The sequence below is a fragment of the Parasteatoda tepidariorum genome, chromosome 4 (genome assembly GCF_982258835.1).
Source record: "Parasteatoda tepidariorum strain Cologne lab strain chromosome 4, Ptep-v5.0, whole genome shotgun sequence".
NCBI classification, from domain to species: domain Eukaryota; kingdom Metazoa; phylum Arthropoda; class Arachnida; order Araneae; family Theridiidae; genus Parasteatoda; species Parasteatoda tepidariorum.
The window spans coordinates 6,557,594-6,584,240 of record NC_141758.1 but is presented as its reverse complement, the minus strand read 5'-3'; the positions used below and the strand labels follow the sequence as shown (position 1 = coordinate 6,584,240).

General features: G+C 33.1%; 1 protein-coding gene across 6 annotated transcripts in view; it reads left to right on the top strand.

Annotated features, from left to right (window-relative positions):
- LOC107450876 (purine nucleoside phosphorylase) overlaps positions 1-24,542 on the top strand; it is a 54,496-nt gene extending 29,954 nt beyond the window's left edge. For 3 of the 6 annotated variants that reach the window (XM_071181937.2, XM_071181935.2, XM_071181938.2), the window contains exons 2-7: positions 2,060-2,083; positions 3,409-3,578; positions 7,570-7,673; positions 9,708-9,883; positions 10,417-10,607; positions 23,469-24,542. In XM_071181937.2, coding sequence (XP_071038038.1) covers positions 2,060-2,083; positions 3,409-3,578; positions 7,570-7,673; positions 9,708-9,883; positions 10,417-10,607; positions 23,469-23,671 — 868 coding nt within the window. In that variant the 3' untranslated portion in view covers positions 23,672-24,542. Of the gene's footprint in view, positions 1-267; positions 509-2,059; positions 2,084-3,408; positions 3,579-7,569; positions 7,674-9,707; positions 9,884-10,416; positions 10,608-14,216; positions 14,572-23,468 lie in introns of those variants that run through there. The other 3 variants (XM_016066801.5, XM_087160568.1, XM_071181936.2) reach the window with 3 other exon arrangements.
- The last annotated feature ends 2,105 nt before the right edge of the window (positions 24,543-26,647 follow it).

Sequence of the window (26,647 nt, the reverse complement as noted above, 5' to 3'; positions counted from 1 at the left end):
GATTTTATACAAGTACGTATTTAATACGTTGTTTTACACTGAATTACCAAATAAAATTGTTTCCCCTATCTCGGTAGAAAGTTCATAGCCTAATCCTCGGATATTTTTTTCTGTCTTTAATAACAGAAAATGTAAGGATTTAAAAATATGTAGGAAGTTGTTGTTTCACTTTCGTAAGATTTATTTCCTTAATTTATGGTCCTCAAGATTGAACATAATGCACGAGTGATTAGAAATTAATGGCCTTGTGAATCATCTACACTTTTTGAAACAATGCTTACTTTATCCAATTCAAAAAAAAAAAAAAAATTAAAACATTTTAATGCATCGTTTTGAGCAACTTGAAAATCTCATTCGGTTGGTTTATCTTTAACCGCGCTTGTAACGTTAAAAATTAAAGAAATTTTAAATTTTCGGAAATCTCATTTTTCCAAATCAATTTTCTTTTTAAAATTAATCTAAATTTATTTAAAATGACTAGTAAAAAGGAAAACAAGGTCGATGAGATGTAAGTTTTCTCAATTTTTATCTATCATTATATACCGATCATTTTAAAATTTAGTGCCCAATTAGTAATCTCATGTTTTTGCTTTTTCCCCCTTCATATTTTGTGAAACGAGAACTGCACATTAGAGGTAGCACAACAAACTTTCATATGCAAACATTTTTTCTTTATATCGAGTTAACTACAGTTATTTAACTCACTTTTGAAATAGTTTGATGATGTTATTTGGAATGCAAGCTATGCAAGCTATGCCATAAAGTGGTACATAACTGTTATGTGATGAAATATTACGCGAAATTCAAATTTTAGCAACAGTTCATTTTTAAAGCAAGATGCAAATTCTAAATCATTTTAAATTTGTTTCGGTAGATATTATTTAACTCATTGAGATAAAAAAAAAAAGCTTTTCTATCATTTTCATATGTTCCATCGCAGCTTTCTTCACTTTGTAAGGCGATTTTTTCTCAATCCATCTCAAAATGAAGCCTCGTAATTATCAGAGACGGTAAAAAAATCTATCACCACAATACTTACATTATACAGGGTTATTCATAATTCCATCCGGAGTTTCGAAGCGTTATAGTAAAAAAAAAGAAAAAGAAGACGAATATCAAAAAAAGAAACATGAAATTATTCCGAAACTATTCAAGTTTTACTTACATACATTACAGGTGTTCTATTTGTGAACCCTTGGTCACACGGCATACATCAAATGCGATAGTCCAGTTCCCGCCCGGAGGGAATTATGAATAACCATGTATATCTATTATCACAATAGAAATATAGCCCCTATTACCATAGTTAATAAAATATCATTGGGTGTTAGTTTTTTTTTTTCTTCTTACGGATCCTGAAATCGTTAATATGAAATCATCGTTTTTAATCGTAATCGTCTTTAAAAGTCGACAATCTTTTATCTTTCTTTTTCTGTATCCGATTTAAAAATACAATTTATAATCATTATTAAAAGTTAATTACCAGTGCTCGAAAATTGCATTGTTCGACATTGCGTGACATGTCCGAGTCATGTAAAAATTAAAATCGGGTATGTGATTTGTACCCTTAAATACTCGGCCTGTCATCAAAATATTGAAGTGTTTAAGCATCTTTTACGGATGAATCTTCTCACGCATGAATTTTTCGTTCGAATTCTGAAAAATATTTAGATATGCCACAAGCCCATTTAGTATGTCAAGATCGTGGTGTCAAAATTTATTTGTGGAAATTTTTGTTCTGTATAGACAAAAACTGGTGTCCTTGTGTCCTAGTGAGATTTATGCTTTTGTGGTATATTTTGTCAATAAAATTTTTATCGAGGAAAATCTGAATGGAATATGAACTGAACCAAATTATAATACCCTGTAATAATACCGTCGCCGTTTGTAATAATAATAATAATACCGTCGCCGTTTGTTTCCAGCTGAATTCTTCCTTATTAATAATATCTAAAAAGTAAATAATAGGCTAGAGTCATAATAATAGAATTGAAATTTGTTAATACTACTACCTTAATCTTTTTGTAATAATAATAAATTTTTCTTCTTTTTATTTCAGGAGTGTCAGAGAAGATGGAAGTTCGTGAGTATTTTTCTTATAATTATCATTTTTTTCCAAATAATTTTAATATTATATTATTTTTTCTAATTACTTTTAATCCTAATATCGTTGATGAAACGCGCGTCACAAATTTAAAAATTGGCAAGTATGAGAAAGCAGTTATCAATAAATAAAGACTAAAACTAAAAATAAAAAAAAACATTTTCACATCTTTCTCTCTATTTATTATTAAAACGGAGTATTCAAAAGATTTCCGATTGAAGCACACTTTTAACAATGCCACTTGCCAATACAAGCAAGCCTGTTTGAAATCAAGCGAACATTAAAGGCTAAGGGTGCGCTTCTTGTTTTTTTTTCAATGGAGCCATCTATGACCAAGAATACGAATTCAGCCACACACACGTCACAGCCCGTTTTAAAGAGAAGACCCAAATTTTTCCACGCATTCATCAATAGAACATAATTTTGAACGAAAACAAAAAAACGATTAATCACGATTCAGTACCACCCAAAAGTATTGTTTTGTTATGGGAGCTTGGAGGACTTGGTGACTCCGACCAATTTAACCTGCACCAGTCACACGGAGATTCTTCGGCCGGCAGGATTCGAGCTCTCGTTCTCATGAACACGAGGACAACGTCCTACCAACCAAGCTACCCCGGTGACTAGCACACTCGTATTAGTGTCAATGTAGGGTGGTAGTAACGAACGAAACCCATTTATGCTTAAGAATAGACGATTTATTACCAAAAAATGGAGAGCTACCTTTTTTTTCTTTCTTTTTTTGCGTTTATGTTCTTTGAAAAGTTAAAAATTTAGTCTGAAATATCTTTTCACTAAGAGCTGTTCCTCTCTAAATATATTTATTGAAAAAAAATTGCATGATACTTTTCTGGTATGGGTTTCTAAACGTGATAAGAAAAAAAAGTCAAATAATTAAATACTAAGCTGTCAAGCAAAATTTCATAACATTTTTGTGGTTGATCACTGTTTTTCCTTCTCATTAATAAAGCATGTTCAATGATTACGTTATCTTGTGTAATATTTGAAAAAATTCTGGTTACAATATTAAACTTTCTTTTGGCCAAGACGATGGAAAAAATCCATCCATTGACTGGAAATTTCAACAGAATATTGTATTTAGGGCATTGTAAATGATATGTTTTAATATGTTTTTCAGTATGAGACAAAGATGTTGAAATTCTTTAGAATCGTTTGGATAGGTTGAGAATGTTCTAGAAAAGGAATTTCATTAGAGTTTTAATATTATGTTAGATTTAATATCGTTAATTCCTCTTTATTTATGAATAACATGGAACATCAGGTGAATTCTTTTATGTATGCAGGTATTCTTACGAGGCTATGGAGAGTCTCACGAACTATCTCCTGGAGAGGACGAAGCATCGCCCTCTGGTGGGTGTCATTTGCGGATCAGGCATGGGTGGACTGGCCGATATGCTGGAAGACAGTGAATCCTTTCCTTACAATGAAATACCTGGTTTCCCCACAAGCACAGGTATTTGTCTCTCTCTTCAAAGAGTCTAAAGCTGCTTATGGAAAACAATTCATATTTCAAAGATAGGAGCTTTTGATACTTGCCTCGCTGACCAGATCGATACTTGTCAAAAAAAATTACCCCCCCCGCCCCGTCTTAAAATAGTTAGATATTGTAACAGTGGTCACCGACAGTGCTCTAGACAACTGGTGAAGAGATTTCTACAGCAGACAGACATTAAGAGAGCATTTTCGCTGGATACGATTCCCGCACGTCCGATTGCCGTCCAGAAGAAAGTGGAACCTATTTGGTGAGTTTTTCGCAAGATTATATATTTAACCAATCAGGTTCTTATTCTCCATCGACGTTAATCGGATGTGCGTGAATCGCACGCAGTTAGAATGGCTCTTAAAACAACCACTTCTTCAATGCTAAGAATCCGGGTTTTTTAATACCAGAATGTGTACCAAATTTTAAATCCAGAATTATCATAAGATGCGTATATCAAGAATAACATAAGATGTGTGGTAAGTTTTTCAAAATTCAAAGTGGCGGGTTTATTTATTTACCATTATACATACATATACAGGCATGATCTTTTAAATTACGAGAACAGTTTTTCCATGTAAAATCTTGCAAAACATTTGTAGCTAAAAGACATATTGTTGGCGGGAAATTGGTATAGATATCAAGGTGGCCACGGACGACTAAAAGTGCAAAAAGTGGTGATTAATAAAATTCAAAATTTAGAAGAGATTTGTTGTTGTTGCTCATTTACGTCGCACTAGAGCTGCACAATGGGCTATTGGTGACGGTCTGGGAAACATCCCTGAGGATGATCCGAAGACATGCCATCACAATTTTGATCCTCTGCAGAGGGAATGGCAACCCCGCTTCGGCAGCCCGACGACCTACACACGAAGTCGAGCACTTTACGGTAGAACAGTTTAACGAGGACCAATACAGCACACCCTCGGTCCCTACGCAGGCTGATCCAAAGAAGAGATTTAAATTATCAACTTTGTTCATCAAATTTTATTTTTCTTTCAATTTACTTTTGAATACAAATGCATGAACTTGACTCGGAGTACCTGCCCGCGTCAGCAGGCACTACACTCCTTCATCTGAAGTTGCCTATAGGGCGACTGGGACTGATATGTTGATATCAAACGCTTAGGCTTGACTTGATCTATGTTTTTGGTGAAGTTCCTGTCCGACTCAGTGGGCAACACGCTTCTTCATCTGAAGTTTGCTCTAGGGCAACTGGGACTGTTGGCATAGGAGATAAATGGGGCAGTTGGCGGCGCAGAAGTATACTGTGGTGCACAGTTCACGTATTAATTTAAAAGTAAATGGACATAATAATCAGAGACAGAGATGCCAACTTGCTCCGGACAGCAAATATATATTTTAAAGTGGTAGTTTATCAATTGTGATTCTTGGTTTAATAAATTCAATTTAGTAGATTTTTATCCACCGCTATTTCTAAATAATTCGTAGGCTTACATAATTCACCACCTTATAGTACTTATGTCACGCTATACATCTTAAAAAGCAAGCAAAAATAGTCAATTATTTGCAAAATTTACTTTGTAGTTATTTACCGTTTTTTAAATTATTTTTGCCCGTCCGGAGCAGTTGGCATCTCTGAATAATAAGAAAAAATATATGAAACCTTAGTAATTATCTGATAATAATAAATAAATATCTTAGTAAAATAATTGTAAAACAAATTTCTTAGGAAGTTTTTGCATTATGAATAACTTGAAAGGTAAATCATAGTGGTAGTTACATTTTGATAGTTAAAGAAATAATAAACACTTTTTACATTTTTAGTCATCTGTAACATCCCTGAAGAATGTTTCCATTATTTTGATCAACCCCTGTATATGTTTATGTAAAAGAAAAGCAACGTATAAAAGCACAATTTATGTAAGGCTATCGAACGCTCTGTAACCTGTACGAATGCTACCGTAAACCTGTATGCATATTGTGATCTTCTTCTCGAACTTGTGCACTCTCTCTCTCTCTCTTTCTAAATTTAACAGAGGCTTATCGTACTTTGCAATGAGCACGCTCAAGCCTGCATAATTATGTTACTGTGAATGACCAAAATTATTGACAATCACATAGTCGCTTTGGTAAATATCCGAAATATATACTAGGCCTAGTTAAGAGCCATTGCCCGGTATGTCATACGTCAATGATTTTTAAAGGTCAAGTGCTCAGTATGCATTTAACCGATACTCCAAACACTGATGACGTTTCTTTTAATCCATCCTGAGTAGATATTAAAATATCCAATAAATTTAATAACATCAGGTAATAAGGTAATATCGAACGGAAATAACAAATATTTCGGACATTCACTGAAGCAACTATGTGATTGTTGACATTCACCGGTGAAAGTCGACATTCTCTTGATTTCGGTCATTCAGGACAACAATTGTATATAACAGGCGATCACTTTGATGTTGGACCAACTGCCATAATTAGTTTCTCTATTGAGGATTTTATTTGACAAAAAAGTCAACATATCTTAACTTTAACCAATTATACTGCCAATAGATTAAAAGGAAAATTTCTTACGAAATGGAGAATAACAAACGGAGAAAATATTTCATAACTTTTCTCATTTTGGAGTGACAGACGATTTTCGTTTTTAAATTCTGTTATATATTTTCAATATAACATTGTTCAAATTTTATATCTGTATAGCGGATAACATAGTTAAATTTACAATAAAAAAAATTCTTTTTGCACTAATTTGATTTTGACATTTAACAGTTTTTATATTTTCTTAAAAAGTACTCATTCGTACTATGCCTAAATTTTGCTTTATTTCCAAGTTTGATTTTCGGGTTATAACCTTTTTTAATTATTGAGTGCAAAAAAAATTCCTATAATGTATTAAAAATTTTGATTTTTCGAAATTTATTTGAACCTGTCGCTAAACGTTTAAAATCTTACTTAAAGCTCATGGTTTCCTAAAATTACATTAAATTTTGAATCATCCCGTTTTAGTTTAGAAATTTTGATTAATTAAAGAGAAACAAGTCAAATGTCAAACCCCCCGGAGAATTATTACATAAAGTAGATGAAAAATTAACAATCAAAGTAAGAAAAACAAAAGATTTAAATTTACGAGCTATGTTCTAAAAAAAAAAAAAAAAAAAAAAAAAAAAAAAAAAAAAACAGTAGTTTGTAGCGTTTCCTGGCAACTACTTTAACTTTAGTTTAGTAAAGAAACAAAGTTCAAGCGCAAAAAAAAAATTTTTTTTTCGCATCCGATTGGTGCAAATGCTTGGCCCGTCAATGCACGCAATGAGAATGTCTCGGTGGCCGAGTGTGTGATGCTCGGAAAAATCGGTCTAATTGTTCCTGCGCAATCGAATTTTAAATATTTGCCTTTTTTAAAATTTAATTTCACAGGAACGTTTTTGTGTCTGATTTCGCAACTTAAAATATCGTCTGCATTAATTAATTAGAATATTTGAAATAATCCCCTCAAATCATTAAGATTGAGTCCTAAAACGTGAAGATCCGATCATTATTAGATCAAAAGTTATTAAGGGTAGTTCGTTTTTTGTTTTTCGCACTGTACTTTATTTCATGGAGCAGATAAAAAAGCATTTAAATCACACATATTTGATAATTTCCTAGCATTTCTTAAATGAAATATTCTTTGTCGAGAAAAGCATAGAGTTTGAAGGCTAAAAGAAAAAATTCGTAAGAAGTTCTTTAGAATAAGAAACTATTTCATTTAAACATGAATTAAAACTTCTTATTATCACCTCATATTTCACCAAGGCAATTTTTTTTATTCAAAATTATTATGAATATTGGTGAGTTCTCCAGTTGTTTGTCTTCTAATAGTAGTCGTTACATTTAAAATAAAGTCGATGCAGTTAACTCCATTTGTATAAAGTAGCTGTAGTTTAACTATAAGTAAACTATAGTCTTTCTGAACACTAAACTTGAGATAACAATCATGAAATATCATTTAATATAGTTGCTGGTCACAAGGGGAGATTAGTGTTTGGTAATTTAAAAGGAGTTCCCACTGTCTGCATGCAAGGAAGATTCCACGTTTACGAAGGATACTCTTTATGGAAGGTAAGATTCTTCATTAACTCTTCACGTATACTATATACTAAGTAATCCGTGAAAAAAAGGACATCAAAAGTTAAATAAATTTATTCACAAAAGAGATTAAATTTGTGTTCGACGAATAAAAAAATTGACAAATGCCAGAGTTTAAAAAAAATGAAAAGAGGATCTGCAACAGTTGCATTGAATTTATTTTCATTTTTTATCTGTTTATGTTTTTTTTTGCAAGGCTGCAAACCGTCTGCGCTTTTTGTAAAAATGTATTCCAGTGGTAGCTAATTTGATATTTCCGTGTGATATCGTTTATTCATCGAAATTTATTCTCCACACATATAAATGATTTAAAAGTTCAAGTGCAATGCTACTTTTTTCCTGCATCTTCGTGGTTTATGCCATCAGTCTCACTCACGTTAGGGCCAGTTAATGCTGGCAAGTTTTCCATAAATACGAAGTTCAGCTTCTTCGTGGCGAAACTTTTAAAATGCTAGTAAAATTAACTAAAATTCTGAAGGCTTTGATTCGTGAATGTCTACCATTTTGTAAAATGTTTTACAAAAGGCGTAGTGTTTATTGTCTGTTGTTGCTTGCATTGGGAAATAAATTCAAAAGTAAAACTCTTTTAACGGTGAAAACTAATATTCCATTAACATAAAAGATCTTTATTGCTATTTTCGCTGTTCATTTTACTCAATATAGTACCTTGCGGTGAAATGAAATTTAATGTTCCGGGCAGTACTTTCAAAGTTGCTATGTGATAATAAAAGTTTCAGAGCCTTCGCTTTAATGTATCACATTTATATTTACAAAAATCAAAAATATTTTAACTTTAAGTGAAAAAATATCCGTATGTAATATATTAGCAAATCAGATGTACAGGTTTACCTTTAAAACGTACAATGTTTCGACAAAATATAATTTTCCGAGATAGTAAACTGAAGCAGAAATCTTTAGAATTTCAATCAAATTATTCAATCAGGATATAACTGGGGGTTCCAACAGGAAAATTTCAAAGCAATAGGGATAACATTTTCATGAGACTATTAAGGATTTTAATGTTTTTACTTTAATTTTAAGGACAGGATTACGACAGGAGACTAAAAATGCAAAAAGTGGTGACTAATAAAATTCTAAATTTTATTACAAGAGGGTACAATAAGCGACTTTCTATTGCACATTTTTCAGTTTACAATTGAAAGTGAATGCAAAGAAACTGCGGAAACTTCTTTCGTCTTTTCTTATTCTTTTACTTTTTATTTATTTAACTATTTATATATTAGCTTTGCTACAAATAGAAAAAAAAATGTTTTCTAAAACTGCGGAAATTCCACTATCATTGACGTAAAAATGACCACTTATATACAGATGGAAAAAAAAATGAATGCATATCATGGTTGAGGTATATACCTACATATTAAGCACCTAGAAAGACGAACGTAATTAAAGGGGCTGTTCACGTACTTTTGGGAATTTCAGATTCCCACCTTCTCAACAAAAATAACCAAATATGTTCTTCTCGATCTACGTTTGTTGCATTGCAGAACTGTTAACTACAACGTTTTTTACAAAATATTTCATGGCGTTGGGAACAAAAACTAAACTTTCACGATATTGGATACTTTTTCTAACACTTTAAAAGCCTCACTGAAATATAATTGGTACAAAGTGGCGTTTTATCGGAGCTTTTGAATCATTTACATTAAGTTTCAAGGAAAACAACTTTAAACTAAATTTAAAAATAAAGAACCATACTTAAAAATACCAACTTAGCTATCACTCAAATAAATTTTCCCACAAAGAGGAGATATTTGGCAACCCAAAATAGAATATATCGTATCGATTAATTAGTACTGGAGCGGAGAAAAAAGTTCTCTTTCAAACTAGCACACTCCGAGAGTATACGTGTACTAAACAGTACGTATTGGTACAAATAGGAGATATAATACGAGAATACTAAATTGAGATTACGTGACTCTGTTCTTGGACTGCTGGATCAAGAACATTAGATAAGCATGGGTTAATGAAAACTTAATTTGTTTTCAGTGTGCCATGCCGGTGCGTGTCATGAAGCTGATAGGAGTGAAGACGCTGATTGTCACCAATGCAGCGGGTGGACTGAATCCTAACTTCAAGATAGGAGACATCATGCTCATCAAGGATCACATCAATTTCCCAGGATTCGCGGGGGACAATCCCCTTCGTGGAAGAAACGATGAAAGGTAACGCTCACTTACATAGTTTTTCTGTTGCTGAATAGCATTCAGATACATTTTTGCATCACAAAGAATACTATTAAAAAAGTTGTAACACATTGGACGCCACTAGTAGTGAAGATTTGCATAAAATTTCCTTTAAAGTTATTTCAGTTTCAGAGCTCATGCGTAAAAATTTCCCAGCAAATCGCTTTATCTCTATGAGTAGAAAACGAGACTAAACGAGACACTGCGGTAAACGTAATTCCAAAAAAATCTAACTTTCTTTAATATCATGCGAATTTTCTTATCAGGTCAAACCATATTTTCGTCGTTATTAATCTTACATAAACTAACAAAGTACTGTATTTTAAAGATATCAAAAGCCAGCTTATCATTTGCTTTTGTTATCGTTAAAAATATTGGATCGAACAAATTTACTGTCACTTTATTTTAGTGGCAATAAATAGTAGCGACATTGCAGTGTAACATTAAAGTGATGAATACATACAGCACTCGCGTTTTATTGTTATTATTATAGTGTGTAAAATATTTTGTAGGTGGGGTCCACGATTTCCAGCCATCAACAATGCCTATGATCTGAAACTTCGCAATTTAGCCAGAGGCATTGCAAACGAGTTGGGACTCGGCAATTTCATGAGAGAAGGGGTGTACGCTATGGTGGGTGGACCATCCTACGAGACCGTCTCCGAACTCAGGGCTCTTCGAACATTAGGAGCAGACGCTGTTGGTAAGTGGATCTCTGTCTTTATCTTAAAATTACATTCGATGGTGCGATTTCATTTGAAGATGTCGCTGCTGTAAATTGGAAGGATTGGATCTTAGTATTTCAGTATTAGCTTTTTCTGTTTTTTAAAACGGACAAACATGTCGGAAACATTTATGGGTACTGGACCGTTATCCCAACCCTTATCCTGGGAAATGATATGATACAGACGAATAATAGGGCTGACAGCTTTCTTTAAAGGTTAAATTGCACATTTCAGTGTATCTCATTAAAAGAATAATTGCATAATATAAAATTACAGACATCAGAAAAGTAAAAATAATGACTAGACAGCCTGTATGACCAAGGCGACAAACACATTTAAAAAGAGATTTATTGGCCAAAGTACAGATGCGAAAGTATTAAGAGAACGAGATACAAGTTTAAATTGCCTCAAAAGAGGCCTATTTGATAAAATGTATATTTATCAAATATAAAAAGTTGGTTAAAAATAGGTTAAAGGTTAAAAGTAGAGGAATAGTCAAAAGCGACTGAAGTAAAGTCACAAATTAAAACCTTTAAGAGTCCGAAAGAAAAATGACAAAACAGTTAAAAGGGATGCATTAAAATACTTAAATACTAAAAACTACGCTTGTTATACAATTTAAAAAAAAAACTAGATGCAAGTTAAAATCACCTAAAAAGAGTTTTATTGGTCGAAATGTATAAATACAATTAAAAGAATAAATAAGTTTAAAAGTATACAGAAATTCAAAATCGACTCAAAAGAAACCACCTTTAGAATCCTGAAGTGGTCCAGAAGCTAATTAATAAGATAGTTTAAAATAGAGTTCATAAAACATATTAAGTTATTCATGTGTAAAACTGTGATAGTACAAAGTTCTCCATCAAAATTAAAAATCAGAAACAGTGCTGAAATAACCTAAAAAAGTTTTTAAATTGTCAGGAACGTGATAAAAGACGAAGAGAATTTAAAACTCAAGGTGTTTTAAAATCCAAACAAGAGTGAGGTGATTATTCAGTATTCTTTATCTTCTGGGGTAAGCACATATTCTAGAGGATTAGTTCTATAATTATTCTTCAGTCGAATAGTAATGTTGTGTATGAGTGAATTATTTTGTAAGTTCGATTTAAAGTTATTTTTACCGCTACATCTAAATCATTCAAAGGCTCATATGCAACCGAGACTTTGTTCCAGCTCTGACGTGGTAAAGTTTTTAAAAATTAAAATTTTTTAATAGCCTACCACTCTATAAATTATTTTGCAAAAATATTCGTAGTTAGAAACCTTAATCTCACTTTATAACCTTTGCTGGTAGTTCTGGTAATATACAAGAGACAATGAAAGATGTCTGACACGATTCTCTTTCTCAAAATAGAAAAAGTGGTTTCACTCATATTTCATTAATTCATTATAAGTATGTATTTTGCAAAAACAAGGTAGCTTTATCTACCATAATTTGTTAATGTTAAAAATATTTATAATCAGTCAAAAATTTAAAATCTCGCTCATCCAGGTTCTATTCCGAGCCTGCATCGCATCTTCCCTATGCATGTTCCCGTCATGGGATATTTAGGCCTCAGATGCCCAGTTCTACAACAACGAACGAAATCTCAATCGGTCATGACCAGTTCGTTTCATAAGCCGCTGCTAATAACCTCCTATGCTTAACGACAAAAGTCTGAGTTGCGCAAGGACAAAATAGGGAGATAAGACTTTCGCGAAGTCAGATGCACTTCGCGAAACCACATGTCAGTCCAGAATAAGTCCATCGAAGATTTCTTTAAAAAGCTCATGTGGTTAATAACGCAACGAAACTTCTATTTGGTATAAGCAAACATGAATTACCACTTTTTTCGTATTGATGTTTTTCATTCATTGACCACTATTTGGGGTCGGGTAGTAATGGATTAATATAATCACGTAAATTACTAGTTCAAAAATACCGTGGTTTACCCAATGACTAATGATACTTATATCTTAATTTTCTTCACTTCTTATTTCACAAAAAAATTTAAAAGGGGTAAGGAAAGAGAATGAAAAAACAGTTTTTTTCCCACTCTTATGACTACCAAAATATATTTGTCAATTAATAGAAATGTATTGAATATGAACTGCTTAAACGCTCATGTTCCATTTTTGGAACGCATCTCTTTTTCAATTTGTAAAAGTCTAGTAACTCAAATCTTTCATTCACAGCGCTTACTATTGAAGAAGTTGAATGTCAACCAGAATATAAACATGCCAACAGTTTAGTTTTCTGCTAAAGTTTCAATAAATTGGTAGCGAATTAAATGGTAAAAGTTGTAGAATACGGATAATTACGTTTACTTTTTAAAGGATTAACTACGAGTTTTGTGCAATAAAGCTGCATCTCATATGACAGTTAGAATTTTAATATGTAGTGGAGGAAAAAATTACTAAACATTACAAATACTAAACTAAAAATAACTTAAATTTTGTTACCACTTGCAAGTTGACATCCATTTATCGTGGACTTTTACCGTAGTAGTGGTAGTCATTGTGGTTAATGGAATACAACTGGTGTAGAAAAGCTGAATTTTTTCCGATATATACATATGCAACAAGGTATACGTAAAATATTTCTTGGTTGAATGTCCTCGCTTTGGTTTTGGTGTGGAAATTTGGAGAGAGGAGTACCAACTCAGGCGCTTTCCGTGTCGTCTGACTGGGGTTAAAGTTCTGTTGGTTGCATTCATTTCATCACCCATCATTTGTATATTCTATATTTAAGTTTATGTTTGGTTTTTGTGATTTGATGGTTTATTTGAATTAGTATCCATAGTTTGAGGACCCCTGGTGTAGGGGATTTTTTGTACGAAATGCTGAAGGCAAAGCAACAGAAAGATTATTGTACGGTATATTTCTCATATTGTACCAGGTTTGAAATGATCGTGCTGCTGTTGGTATATTATCGCATATATCATTTACAGCTTTTAAAAGAGGATTTTTAGAAATGTCAGTATATAAGTAAAGATAACATTGGTTATCGTTAATAGCGTTTAGGTGGCTACTTTTAGGTACGTTAGTAAGTAGGCTAAGATAACCTTTGTAATGGTGTATAACTTCTACTGTTTAGGTGGTTACTTTTAGAATTGTTAGTAAGTAAGCGAAGATAGCAATGATTGCTAGAAATAGGTTTTAGGTGGCTACTTTTAGGTATGTTAATGAGTAGGATAAGATGACATTGGTAATGGTGAATAACTTTTAGGTGGCTACTTTTAGGTTTGTTAGTAAGTAGGCAAAGATGACGAAGATTATCATAAATAGCTTTTAGGTGGCTATTTTTAGGTATGTTGTTATGTAGGTCAAGATGGTTGGTTGGTTGGTGTCGTGTCATGGACAGAAAATAAATTTAAATCTGATCAAAGGTCCTGTATACAACATCTGCTATTTGTAGGTCAAGATAACAATGGTTATTGTAAATAGCTTCAGGGCCACTTCTAGGTATTTTAATAAGTAGGCGAAGGTAACATTGGAAATTGTATATATTTCTTAGATAGCTATTTTTAGAGATGTCGCTAAGTAAGTTTAAATACCGTAGAAGTAATTTAATCAAAAATTATCTTCATTTGCAATGCTTGTTCCAGGGATGAGTACAGTTCACGAAGTGGTGACGGCCAGGCATTGTGGCTTAAGAATATTTGGTCTGTCGCTCATAACAAACGAAGCTGTCATGGAGTATGATTCGGAACTACAAGCCAATCACGAAGAAGTCCTGGAAACGAGCGAGAAGCGTAAAAAAGACCTCGAGAATCTGATGAGCGTTTTCATACCTCAAATAGATTGAGATTGAAAGATACAAAATAACAGCCGCGTGCGAACGAACAAAATATCAATCAAAAAAAACGACGGAGGATGCTTTTTGATTAAGAAATTGTTTTATTTTTAAAAGATAAATGTACATTAAAATGTTTAAAATCTTTATTTTTGGTGAAAATTAAATTTTTGTTGATCTAAGTAGGGATAGATCTAGACTAAGAATTTAAAGTCATCACAAGTTGGCATGTTCAAAGTGAGAGTAAAGTTTATTCCAGCGATTTAGAAGAATAAGCTAAGAAAGTCGAAGCAAAAAAAAGGGAGAAACGTTAAATGGGTGCATTATTTGGTGTATTGTGGAAAAGAATTAAATAAATGAAATATAACTTACCAAAATCAAAATTTTTGATGATTTTCCATTGATGAACCAACATAATCTTAATATTAACTATCAATAATTCCATCATGAATCATTGTATTTATGATGGTAAGCAACACAAATAACCATCATTCCAATGTAGGAATTCGGGCTGATTTATGATGGTCGAACATTAGAAAAGCAACTTGTTTTGATGGTTTGTTCATGCTGAACCCTCAGAAATTTCCCTCATAGTTTCTTAGAAATCAAATGTTGGAGCTATCATGAACCCCAGCACCCCAATGTAGGAACTCAGACGGATTTATGATGGTCCAACATAGAAAAAAACCAAATAGTTTTAATGGTATATCCTTGAAAACCAGCAAGAATTTCCATCAAACCATCATGAAAATGTATTGTTGGAACCATCATGGATTGTTGGTCCATGCGAGTCAATCTTTTCTTGATGGTTAACCATAATAGTATTAAAGTAGCATTCCCCGTCATGGAATGATGGAAGTTTGCTGACTTATCAAAAACCATGAACGCATAATGGAAAATTCCGGATAGTGACCATCAAATGATGTTGGACCATCATGAATAGCACTGAAACTAACATAAACCATCAAGAATTTTGACTTTCGTGTTTGCGCTAGTAACGTTTTCGATTCATATCTTTTGTACCCCTTCGATCACTATACGATTGTAGCTGCTTTCTACAATTCAACTGTAGCATTAAGCCCCTATCTAAGTAAAAGGGTTACCCATCGAAAAAATCTTATCTCTCTGCCGGTCACGTGAGATATATAACTTCTCCACCAATATGAAAAATTCATAGCCGTTTTATCAACTTTGGATGGTGTTTTCTACGCCTAGGGCAGGGATGGGCAAACTACGGCCCGCGGGCCAACTGTGGCCCTCTGGAAGATTTTATCCGGCCCGCGGATAGAATTTTTATTTGCCGATCAGTGGCAAATATAAACAATATACATCCATTTTCTTGTCGACTATGTTTAAAATTATTTCTGTTTTTCCTTTTTCAACAAAGTACTGATGAAGTTTTTGCTTTCTCTATTTTTGTTCTACAAAACATAAATTGATGGAAATAGTTAGCTCAGACAGCTTCAATTGGTAAAATGTTGAAAGCAGAAGTTCTTTATTGAATAGCCGTAGATTGGCTCCAACTACCGCTTGTCTCTCTCGAGGAGCTGACTTATGGAATCTAATATAGATAAATTGCACTTCACATTTGGCAGACTGCGCATTTTACGCTCCAAAGAGCGGACAATGTAACAATCATCTGATGCAGTCGTTTCTAAATATTCCAAAGTTTTACAAATCATTACCAAAAGCTAGTTTCCGAAATTTAATATTTCATGCTCAGAAAGTCAGTGCATGTTTGCTTAATCTTATATATGTGAACAAGTGTTTTCAACTATGAACCTTAGAAAAAATCATTTCATAAATAGACTAACGGCAAAACATTTAGCCTTGTTCCTTAAAATAAGCACATCTCACTTCCAACCTTAATATAAGGAACTTTTAAAAATGAAATCGTAATTTCCTTCATATCACTAAATATTTAAATTAAAACTTGTATATCACCTTTTATCTTAAATTTTGAAGTTTTTACTTGGCCCACCAAAAAATTTTTCTTGATTTTTGGCCCCTCGACCAAAAAAGTTTGCCCATCCCTGGCCTAGGGTGTGCTGCAAGCTCTTTACTGTCTACACTTCCGGGTTTCCTGTGTATTTTGAAGCCATTTGGCTCACAACGTTATCATTTTGATTTGAAACTCTCTTGAATAATATTTCTTGTAAGCGTGTATTTGTTGCTTGATTTATTATTTGAATTTTTTAAAAAAAGAATCGTTGTAAGAATGGTCGTTTGAAGATCTGCCATTATTAATTTGTAAAATGAACTTAATCTCGCTACTCGAACAATATGCTAACACTAACGTAAGATGATGCACGGCTTGCAATAAACAAATAGAAAGAGGCCAAATCGGGACTGCCAAAAAAGCGAGTTATTTCTATATCTAGCAACCATGTCACATTTTTTAACAATACATCTACTATTAACTAAAACAAATTTTCTCTTCAAACTCACCAGAATTATTTAATATCATTAATATCTCATGAAATACAGCAGATTTGAGTTTATAAATTGCATAATTCATTTCTTTGATTGAAAACAAAACTATTTGTTTGAAAATATCTCCTCGCATAATAAACTGTAGTAAGCAGCTGTAAACTTTTTAACCGGAAATAGAGCAGGTCAAGAGAGAGATGGAGATTGTTGTTGTTTACATTTATACTGAAGAGGGCCATCCATGGGTTGGGGGAGAATTTTTACCAGTGACTTTCCAATTAGCATCTGACAGCAGAGTTTCAATCTTATCATAGATATTTGTGTCTATAACCATCTGAAATATTACTGTTGTTGTTGTCGGCCATAAGGGCAGGGGAGGTGCAATTGTTCTTGTTTTCCAGTGGCGCCATCTATGGCCCGGAATTCGACTTTTGTCACACCCATACGCCTCACCCTTTAATAAGGCAAACCCATTCATACATCTATTCATTCGTCCACAGATCGTAATTTTGTCCTGAACATCCATCATTTCAGTACCCCCAGAGTTCAGTAAACACTTTTATTTGTGGAGTCAATTTCATTACTTCTGATTGCACTATGTAAAATCGATCGAACTTTTAACAATAAAACGTCAAAAAATGTAACATTTAAATTTTAATTTTCGAACTATTTGTCCAATTTTGTACCAAATTTTTATTTTGTCATTTAAAAGTACATAATTTAAAATGAACTAAAAAAGTTGAATACTTCATTGTTCAAATATTTTTGAACCATTATTACTATTTAATGCTAAAAAAATATTAATAATGAAATATGTATGTTACGGTTAATGTAATAAATCTGGTTATTATTAATGCTTACCTTTCAATATTAATAATAACGCTACTTTTGGTCAAAGTGAGAAATAAAAAGGAGAGAGATTTACGTATCGTACCGTGATCGGTGGCAGAATAATTGCGAAGTATGGGCAATTTCCGGAAAGTGGCTAGCGAGAAACAAAAAAAAATCCTCTTGCCATCCGGCTAACCGAGGGAGGTTTTCATGGTTTTCCTCTCCATGAAACGCAAATTCGGGTTAGTTACCTTAAAAAGTCCTCTACGAAGGCAAAATTCCTCCCAATATTTATCCCAGGAGTTCCCCTGTCTTTTAGATTGGGTTCAAAATCACAAAGCTACCTATTTGAACATTAGTAGTCGTAAACCCAAAAAATTAGTTCGGCTGTTCAACGGCGGTTATAAATATTAATAATAACCTGTTAATGTAATAAATTCACTTAAATTCATTCATTTTAACCGGTTTATTTGGTTATTATTAATATTGACCGGTAAGTATTAATAATAACCGACTCTTCACATTGACCGTAACATATATAATATTGAAAGAATTGTTTTGATATAGCATTATTATTATTATTATTATTAAATTGTGATAAAAATTTACCGAATTCATCTAAAGATATATTTCGGGTTACGGACCTCAATCTCCAAGATGGCTACGCCGTTTAGTTTGGCAGTCAAATATCGAAGCCTGTGTAATAAATAAATTAATAAATAAAAATAAATTTATTGAAGAGAATGCAAGTTTTTTTTTTGGTTTAATAACTAAATTTAAAATATCATCTTTATTAATATTAGCATACATAAGGTCTATATTTGAAACATTAAAACTTCATCTTACTATGCGAAAACCCCATCAATCGGCAAAAAGTTCTTTAGAACAGTTCGTTTTTATTCTTCACGGAAAGAAATGGACAAAAATTCAAGATTTTTCGAAAATGGGTATTTGAATAGAATAAACTTCAATAAATCCCGGTTATCAAATTTAAAAAACAAAAAAAAAAAAAAATACTTGCCTTATATTTTTTATGAAACATCAAAAAATAATATATTTAAATTTTAACGAATTCGAGACAGCAAGTAAGATTTATTATGTTGAGCGGTTCATATCGTAACTGGCAGATAAAATTTTTTTACGGTGCGATGCGTTAAAATGACTAACTCACGGAAAAGAGTTTCAGATGTGTATTGTATGGCGCATCCTATCACTGACTATATTATGTGTTCACCTGTACGACAACTGCACGCTTTTCCATGTCAAGTGCATTCATAATTTATAATTTCTTTTTGTTATTTTCGTAGAATATAATATATCAAGAGGTCCCATCCCTTATTTACTGTACTCGCCAACCCTTTAAAATACTTTTGTAGTTTCTTTGGATGGTTCAAGCTTGCTACACTAGCTCATTGGATACTTAAGCATTTTTGTTTAGGCGTTGTTGTTGCTTATCCTCTTAATCTGACAAATGCCAGATAAGCTCCAGGACACCACTGACCGTCAGACAATCTGCAACAAGAAGAGGATCTGATGTAAGATTCACCTTAGAAAGTCTAAGGCAAACCAGAATATGTTCCGGCGAAGCTGGTTGAATGCAGCATTTTTTGCAGACCACTTGCAAATCTGTCCAATGCAGTCTGGGTTTTTCGGCTGCATTTTATGTCCAGCATGGTACCAAGGGATGTCCTATGATACCAATGGTGTGTAGATGGCATACGCTACAATAGATGAAATTTGGATCGTTGGCGTTGGGTAATTAGTGGGACTCTTTTTAAAATGAGGTTCTAAAAATGTACAACTGATACGTCTGGTGAAATTTTAATGCTTCATTCCATTTATGTACTTAACTATTTGAAAGACATGCATTTCAATAATACTTTTAACTCACATTTGAAACAAATGATTCATAGAATTACCATTTATACATAATTGTAAATTTCAGTGTTTGTACACACGACAGTTTTAAGTCCTTTATTCAAACGTAAACTTGTAAAATGTTTAAAAATAAAATTATAAGAATAAGAAAATAAGTTAGGCATATTTGGCTGATCGTTGATAAAACGCATGCCTTTCTCATGAAGCATTATGAAAATTGAAGCATTATGAAAATTAAAATATAACTTGAAACTATTATTACTAAACCTGACTAAATTGATAAGCATAATTAAAACAAAAATATTTAGATGAACTGATCACTTTTAACCTTTCTTCTCTTCCCTAACTAATAGCTCAATTTATTTTAGAACTTCCCACGCGAGAAATTAGGTCATTCATTTATAAATTCGTTAATGCATACATTTATGTGTTCATGCTTTTGACAACACTCTCACTTAACGTTTCAGTTCTTTGGTAGTACTCTTAATACTACAATACAAACACACTGAAGTCTCTGGGTGTGAGATCAGGACAGTATGGCGGATAATCAAGATGCTTCTCACCAAGAGTTGCAATATGGGTTTGTGCTGCCGAGTGTGGTCTGTTGTTGCTATCCAACAACAGAGCGTCAAACGTCGGAAGGCCATGCCGCTTTTACCGAATAGCCTCTTTCATATTTGATAAAGTGTAACAGTACTGCGCAGCATTGATAGTTTCAAACTCCGAAAAGTCTAAAAACAAAATTCTGGTATCAGACTAAGAGTCTAGCCTCCACTTTGCGCAGGCACTGTGACCGAATGACGTATTTCACGCTCAACTGCATTCTTGTCTACTATGTTTCTGTTTTATTTTCTGGAGAAAAAAACCCTAGGATAAACTTATTTTCGCACTTTTCTCCTTATATATATATGAGGGGTGCTTTTTTTAAGTTAAGGCCGTTTTGTTGCGTACATTAATAAGTGACGCGTGCTTGTGTAGTGCCCCGGCTTTCTTTGGAAACAACTGTGCTCAGTTGCAGCTGTGTAGGTAAACAGTACTGCTGTCACATAACCGGCGTTAGGGCAAAAACCCATGCGGGAGCCTCAGCGAGGAGTAGCAATGCCAGTAGTGAGACTTTAAAGTGTTCAAATTTAACAAATCACTCGACACGCACGAGATACGGTCAGTGAAGAGTTTTTAGTCGGCAAAAAAAACCTGTCTGCTGCATACATTCATAGGCATTTGTGACATTCATATATTTGTGAAGTTGTGATTTTGTGGAGTAGCGAAATTCCCCTGTCATCATGGCAGGGAATTTTCTATGACAATGACTCACTCGCAGCTCAGATCCCAGCTTTTTTAGGTTGGGAAGTCTTGGACCACCCCTTTCAACAGCCTAGACCTTGCGCTGAGTGATTTTCACCGATATTTCAAACATCACTTTGGCTGCAATCACAATAACGATGACGAATGCGTGAAAACGGCCGTGACCTCTTGGTTAACGGAGCAGGCGGCAAGTTTCTATGAAGAGGGTATTCTAAATCTAGTTGTAATATTGGATAAGTGTTTAACAAACTTGGTGGTCTACTGTGGTTTATAACTCTAATTTAATTCCAATTCAAGGGGGCTCTAATTTACACTAATCTGAGCTGCTATGACATTAGAGGAGGACTGCAAGTTTGATTTTTTTTCATGACACTGGGTGAATATTGAAGAGATAATTGATAGATATTTTCCTCAAATCTGCAATTTAAGTATTCATTTTTACAAATGAATATAATACTATTATACGGATAGCAAAATATTTTAAATTTTCAGGCACGATTAGCAAACGGCCTTCATTTTAAAGAATTTTATCTATAATGCATTTTACAAATTCTAGTACCGCAGAACATGTGTGTTAAATCAATGTCTGATATGCCCATGGGATACCTGCAAGTGACGTAGAGTGGATATATCGATCCTGATTGGTTGTTGAAACCTGGTGCTTGTTTACGTTAACAACCGTTATTTCAATACTATTTCGAGTGAGCCAGGCCAATCGGTATCAATTCTCTTAAGTGACACGTTCTAAATTCTCTCACAAAGATTCTTTCTCAAAGATTTTATTTCTTTCATTATATATTTTACACGGAGACTTAACCCAAAGAATGGCATGAAGCTATGTGGAACTAAATATGCATTGAATTAGCCAGGTATACAAAACAAAAATACATCATGGTTACAATAAAATGCATAAAAAAAATAAGAAATCTAAGTTAAGTAAAATAAGTAGACGAGAAAGAATTATATTTCAACTCATTCGATGCGCGATACGGTTCTGAATTTAATTTAATTATCGATAATTAACATTCTAACTAATTAACATTCCAACTTTAATACGTCATTTTGGTGATAAAGATAAACTGGCGCTGACGTCATAGGTCACATGTGTGGGTATGGGAGGTCTTCTTCTTGAAGTGCAAGTGCCCAGTTGTATATCTACAATTTCAATCTCTCTCTCTCTAAAAGCTTTACAACCGATTTCTATTTTTAAAAAAAAAAACAGTTCAAAAAGTAAGTGCATGACTACCAACTACTGCCTTTGTCAAATATTTCATAGAGTGATAGGCAATTAGAAACTGAAGTTTCCAGAATTTTGTTGTAATTTTGTCAGCATTTTAATTGCCTCTAAGCGAGAGTGCTGAAATAAAGCGGCGTTTGAATCATTTGAGTGTAGTAGTGTAGAAAATGAATAAGAGAAAGCAGAAAATAAAATAACCAAATAAAGACTCATAAAACAACGAACCATACATTGAAACCTAAACTTAGCTACCTTTAGAAGAAGTTTTGTGAAAAAACGTAGAAAGTTGGCAACCAGGGAGTAGGTGTACAACTTGTTTTTAAGGAATGCCCTAGTAAATATCCTAAAAGCATCCGTTTCGCTTTGAAAAATTGAGAACTTAATTTCTGGATGTCTTTTTTGTATGGTTATAAATTTGATTAATATCTCGCTGAAAGAAAATTGACATTTTACTGACATTTTTAGAAAACAAAACTACTTAATTTCAAAATGTATGGTAACATTCTAAAGAATGGCAAATGTAAGAATTATTAAAGGCCTAAAGATATAGGTTTTTTCGATGCAGAAGCTTGAAATCATTTTCTAAATATCAATTGTATTCTAATAATGTTAGTCACTTTTTTGTTGAAAATACTCGACATTCACCTTTGCAAAAAAAAATATAGCTCGACGTATAGCTCGAGTAAGACACATTTTCAAGAACTATTTGAGTATCTGTAAAGGGAGGTTTCACGATGTGAAATTAATGTATTGAGTGTCAACTGTATAATTTCAGTTTTCGTAACGTCAGAAAAATTCCAAGATAAGGAATTAATAAAATAAGGAAAAATAAGGAGTTAAAATAGGGAGGAATAAGGAGAGGAAAAATAAGGAGTTAATTTTCTGTGTTGTACATTTTACATAATAATTTTTATTTATTTATTTATTTTTATTTATTTATTTTTAAAACTTGCGTTGAGTAGCCGACCCATTTTGAGAGGGGGTTTACGAATATCAATCATCCTCGTAACCTTGTATTTTTGAACCCAAACCCTAAGACAAGAGAACTCCGGGATCCAGCTTTGAGACAAACTAGGTTTCGTGGAGGGCTTTTTGATGGACCTCATTTACGTAATATAGAGGAAAATCATGAAAACCTCCCACGGTTAGTTTGGCGACGAAGGGATTTTAACCCCCTCTCCCTCTGAAGATATTTTACGTAAGCACTGTGGTCGATTCAAGTCAGGAGTAAAATTCGTATGGACTATAGCCATCGCTGGAATTCGAAATTGGGGTCACCTCAATTAGGAAGCGTCCCTTGAGCCACAGAAATTAAGCATTAAAACTATACCTCATATTAAAAATATTTTTTGAATATGTTTATTTATTTATTTTTCATTTCAGGTATGAGTACTGCGCATGAAGTGATCGCTGCTAAACACTGTGGTTTAAGAGTGTTTGGGTTATCTCTTATAACGAATGAGTGCGTAATGGACTATGACGTGCAAAGATCAGCCAATCACGCAGAAGTCTTAGATACCAGCAATCGTAGGAAAGCGGATCTGGAAAAACTAATCACTAATTTGGTATCACAAATTACTCATTAATTAGCCCAATATCTCCATTGAAAAGTTTCTACATTGAAAAGTATGCCTGCCGTAACGTGATTACAAAAACAGTCTTGTCTGACGTCATTGTTACATATTTTTCACTGAGCAAAAATATCACCTGCAAAAAAACTTGGCTGTCAAGATTCGATTCTCTGTCACGGTGATAAAGTTTCCAAGTGACGATAAATGCATAAAACAATTTAGTGTAAGTCAAAACTTTATCTGATATCACGTCATTTTTCATGAAATGATAATAATAATAAAAAACTCCTACTAAATTATTGCTAATTTATCGTCATTTCTGCATATTTTTCCCTGAAGGAACTTATCGCCCTCATGTATAATTTAACTGCCAAAATACAATTCTCTGTTCTGGTGATAAGTTTCGCCAGGGATAGTGACGTTAAATGCATAAAACATTTTTCAGCGTAAATCAAAACTTTATCTGACAGCATGTAATTTTTCATGAAATGATAATAATAATAATTATAATAATAATAATAATAGAAAACTTCTACTAAATTATTGCTAATTTGTCGTCATTTTTTTATATTTTTTACTGAAGAAACTTTTCTCCTTGAAAATTTGACTGCCAAAACTTGTTTCCCTGTTCTGGTTATAAGTTTCGCCAGAGAAAGTAACGCAAGATACATAAATTTATTTTAAGTACAAATCAAATATTTATATCTGACAATAAGTACTTTTTACTGTAGAAACTCAAAAGTCTATAAAGATTTTGTTGTATAAAATGTCTGAGAAATTGCATTTAGTTTTATGTAAAGGTATTCTAGATATTATAAATTAATTTTGATTACCTTATTGCTTGTATCAAACATAGAGTAACAATAAATATTTCTACTACATTGTTTATGTTATTGTATTGGTCATATTAATAAGCCAGCAAGCGCTCTCACTTCTCTAAAAGATTTTGTAGTGTACCACCGAGGTTCACCAAAATATACTGGCTTGCAATATTTTACTTTCTTAAAGTTGCTGAACAGCTGACCCAATTTTTGCATGTGCAACTACTAATGTTCAACTCCGTAGCCTTGTCATTTTGATACGCAATCCAGAAGATAAGGGAACTCTTGGATCAATTATTTGGGAATAATTTGCTTTCGTGGGAGACTATACGGTGGAACTAACCCTTATTTGCGCGACAGGGAGAGAAAAACCACAGAGAAAAACCACTCCCATAGATAGCCTGGCGACAAGTGGTCTATCACTGAAGATATTTTACGTCAACACTGTGGTCGGTGCAAGCCGCGTGCGGAATTCGTAATGACCAGCCATCGCTGGGATTCGACCCCGGTTCACCACAATTGAAGGCCCCAGAGCAACCACGGCTCATGGTTCGATATTTGTTAGGCTTCGCAATAATCCTTCTGTTCCGATCCGTTTTCTGTCACACAAGGAATATGTAATCAGATTTATAGTGAATTACAGCTCCCTTTGTTGGTCAGGCAGAGATTCATAACTGTGAAACAGCATTAACATTATGATGAGTTTTCTTTTTTAAAAAAATTCTTCACGCCTTTTAAGATCTTTTTTTTTAACTTATGCTTGTGAAACTTGGTCCATTACCCGGTCAGATGAAAACGTGATTGCTATCTTCGAAAGGAAGATTTTAAGAGTTTTTAATAAAATAATAAAATTTTATATATATATATATATATATATATATATATATATATATATATATATATATATATATATATATATATATATATATATATATATATATATATATATATATATATATATATATATATATATATATATATATATATATATATATATATATATGTATATATACTAGCTGACCCGGCAAACGATGTTTTGCCATATGAATTATTTCTAGAGTATGAAAATATATCTTATCTATATTATATAAAACGCTAATACGTACGTATGTATCAATAAAACCGATGATATTTCTTTTCTCGCGCTGGCAACAGTTTTCATTTTTAATTGATAGGATTCGGCGCGCAAGAGCACGTAGTGAGCATCATATGGCTGATCTATAATATATAAAACGCTAATTCGTTTTAATTGATAGGCTTCGGCGCGCAAGAGCATGTAGGGATTATCATATGTCTAATCGGGTGAATTCTCACCGAATAATCAAGAAAATTCTCACAAAATTATCATCAACGAAGCCGATGCTTTACATCCGGCGTTCAGTACTATTTCATATTGTTTTACAACACATGGTTTTAGCCCTCTGGTGGGAAAGACTTTAAAACAAAACTTACAACAGTTACTTTTCTCAACAACTAAAATTTAGAATAGTGTGATTAAGAAAAATATGCGAACTGTTTTCAATTTCAAATTAATATTGAAATGCACAGGTTTAGAATTTTCTACAGTGAAAAGTTTTCGGAACTTCAGTGTTCAAAAAAGTATACAAAAGCTAGACGTTAAGAACGTATCCAATGAGCGAGCAAAGAGAGCATCGGATTGCGAAGCAATCCGAAATGAACTGCGAAAGCACTTCCGGGGGTTGGCGAGCGCCAGCGAGCAGGGCGCAAAGCCTCCTAGTATCTTATTTATTGTAAATGTGTGCGTATGTGGTATATGAGTGGAAGAGGCATGGAGCGCTATGAAAGATGACGGAATGTGAAAGTAACAACACACCAAATAATAATTTTTTTTAATTTATTGCAACTTTATCTTATAAATTATATATACAACGAATTCTGAAAATATTAGTCAACAATATTAATCTCTTAGTGCAATGGAGTGTACAATATTTTTTGTCATTCCATCTTTAGCTAACACAAATAAACTGGATGGTTTGCCCACTCGAGAGTATGCCACGTATCTGTGCGAAAAACATGGTGTGTTCAAATCTAAGACGCAAACAGACATTGTTTGGCCTTATCATTGCGAATGCCAATCTAATGTGGAACTGAATGCGTTTAAATTGAATTGGCACATCTGTGGGGGCATAATAGGCATAATAGGGATTGG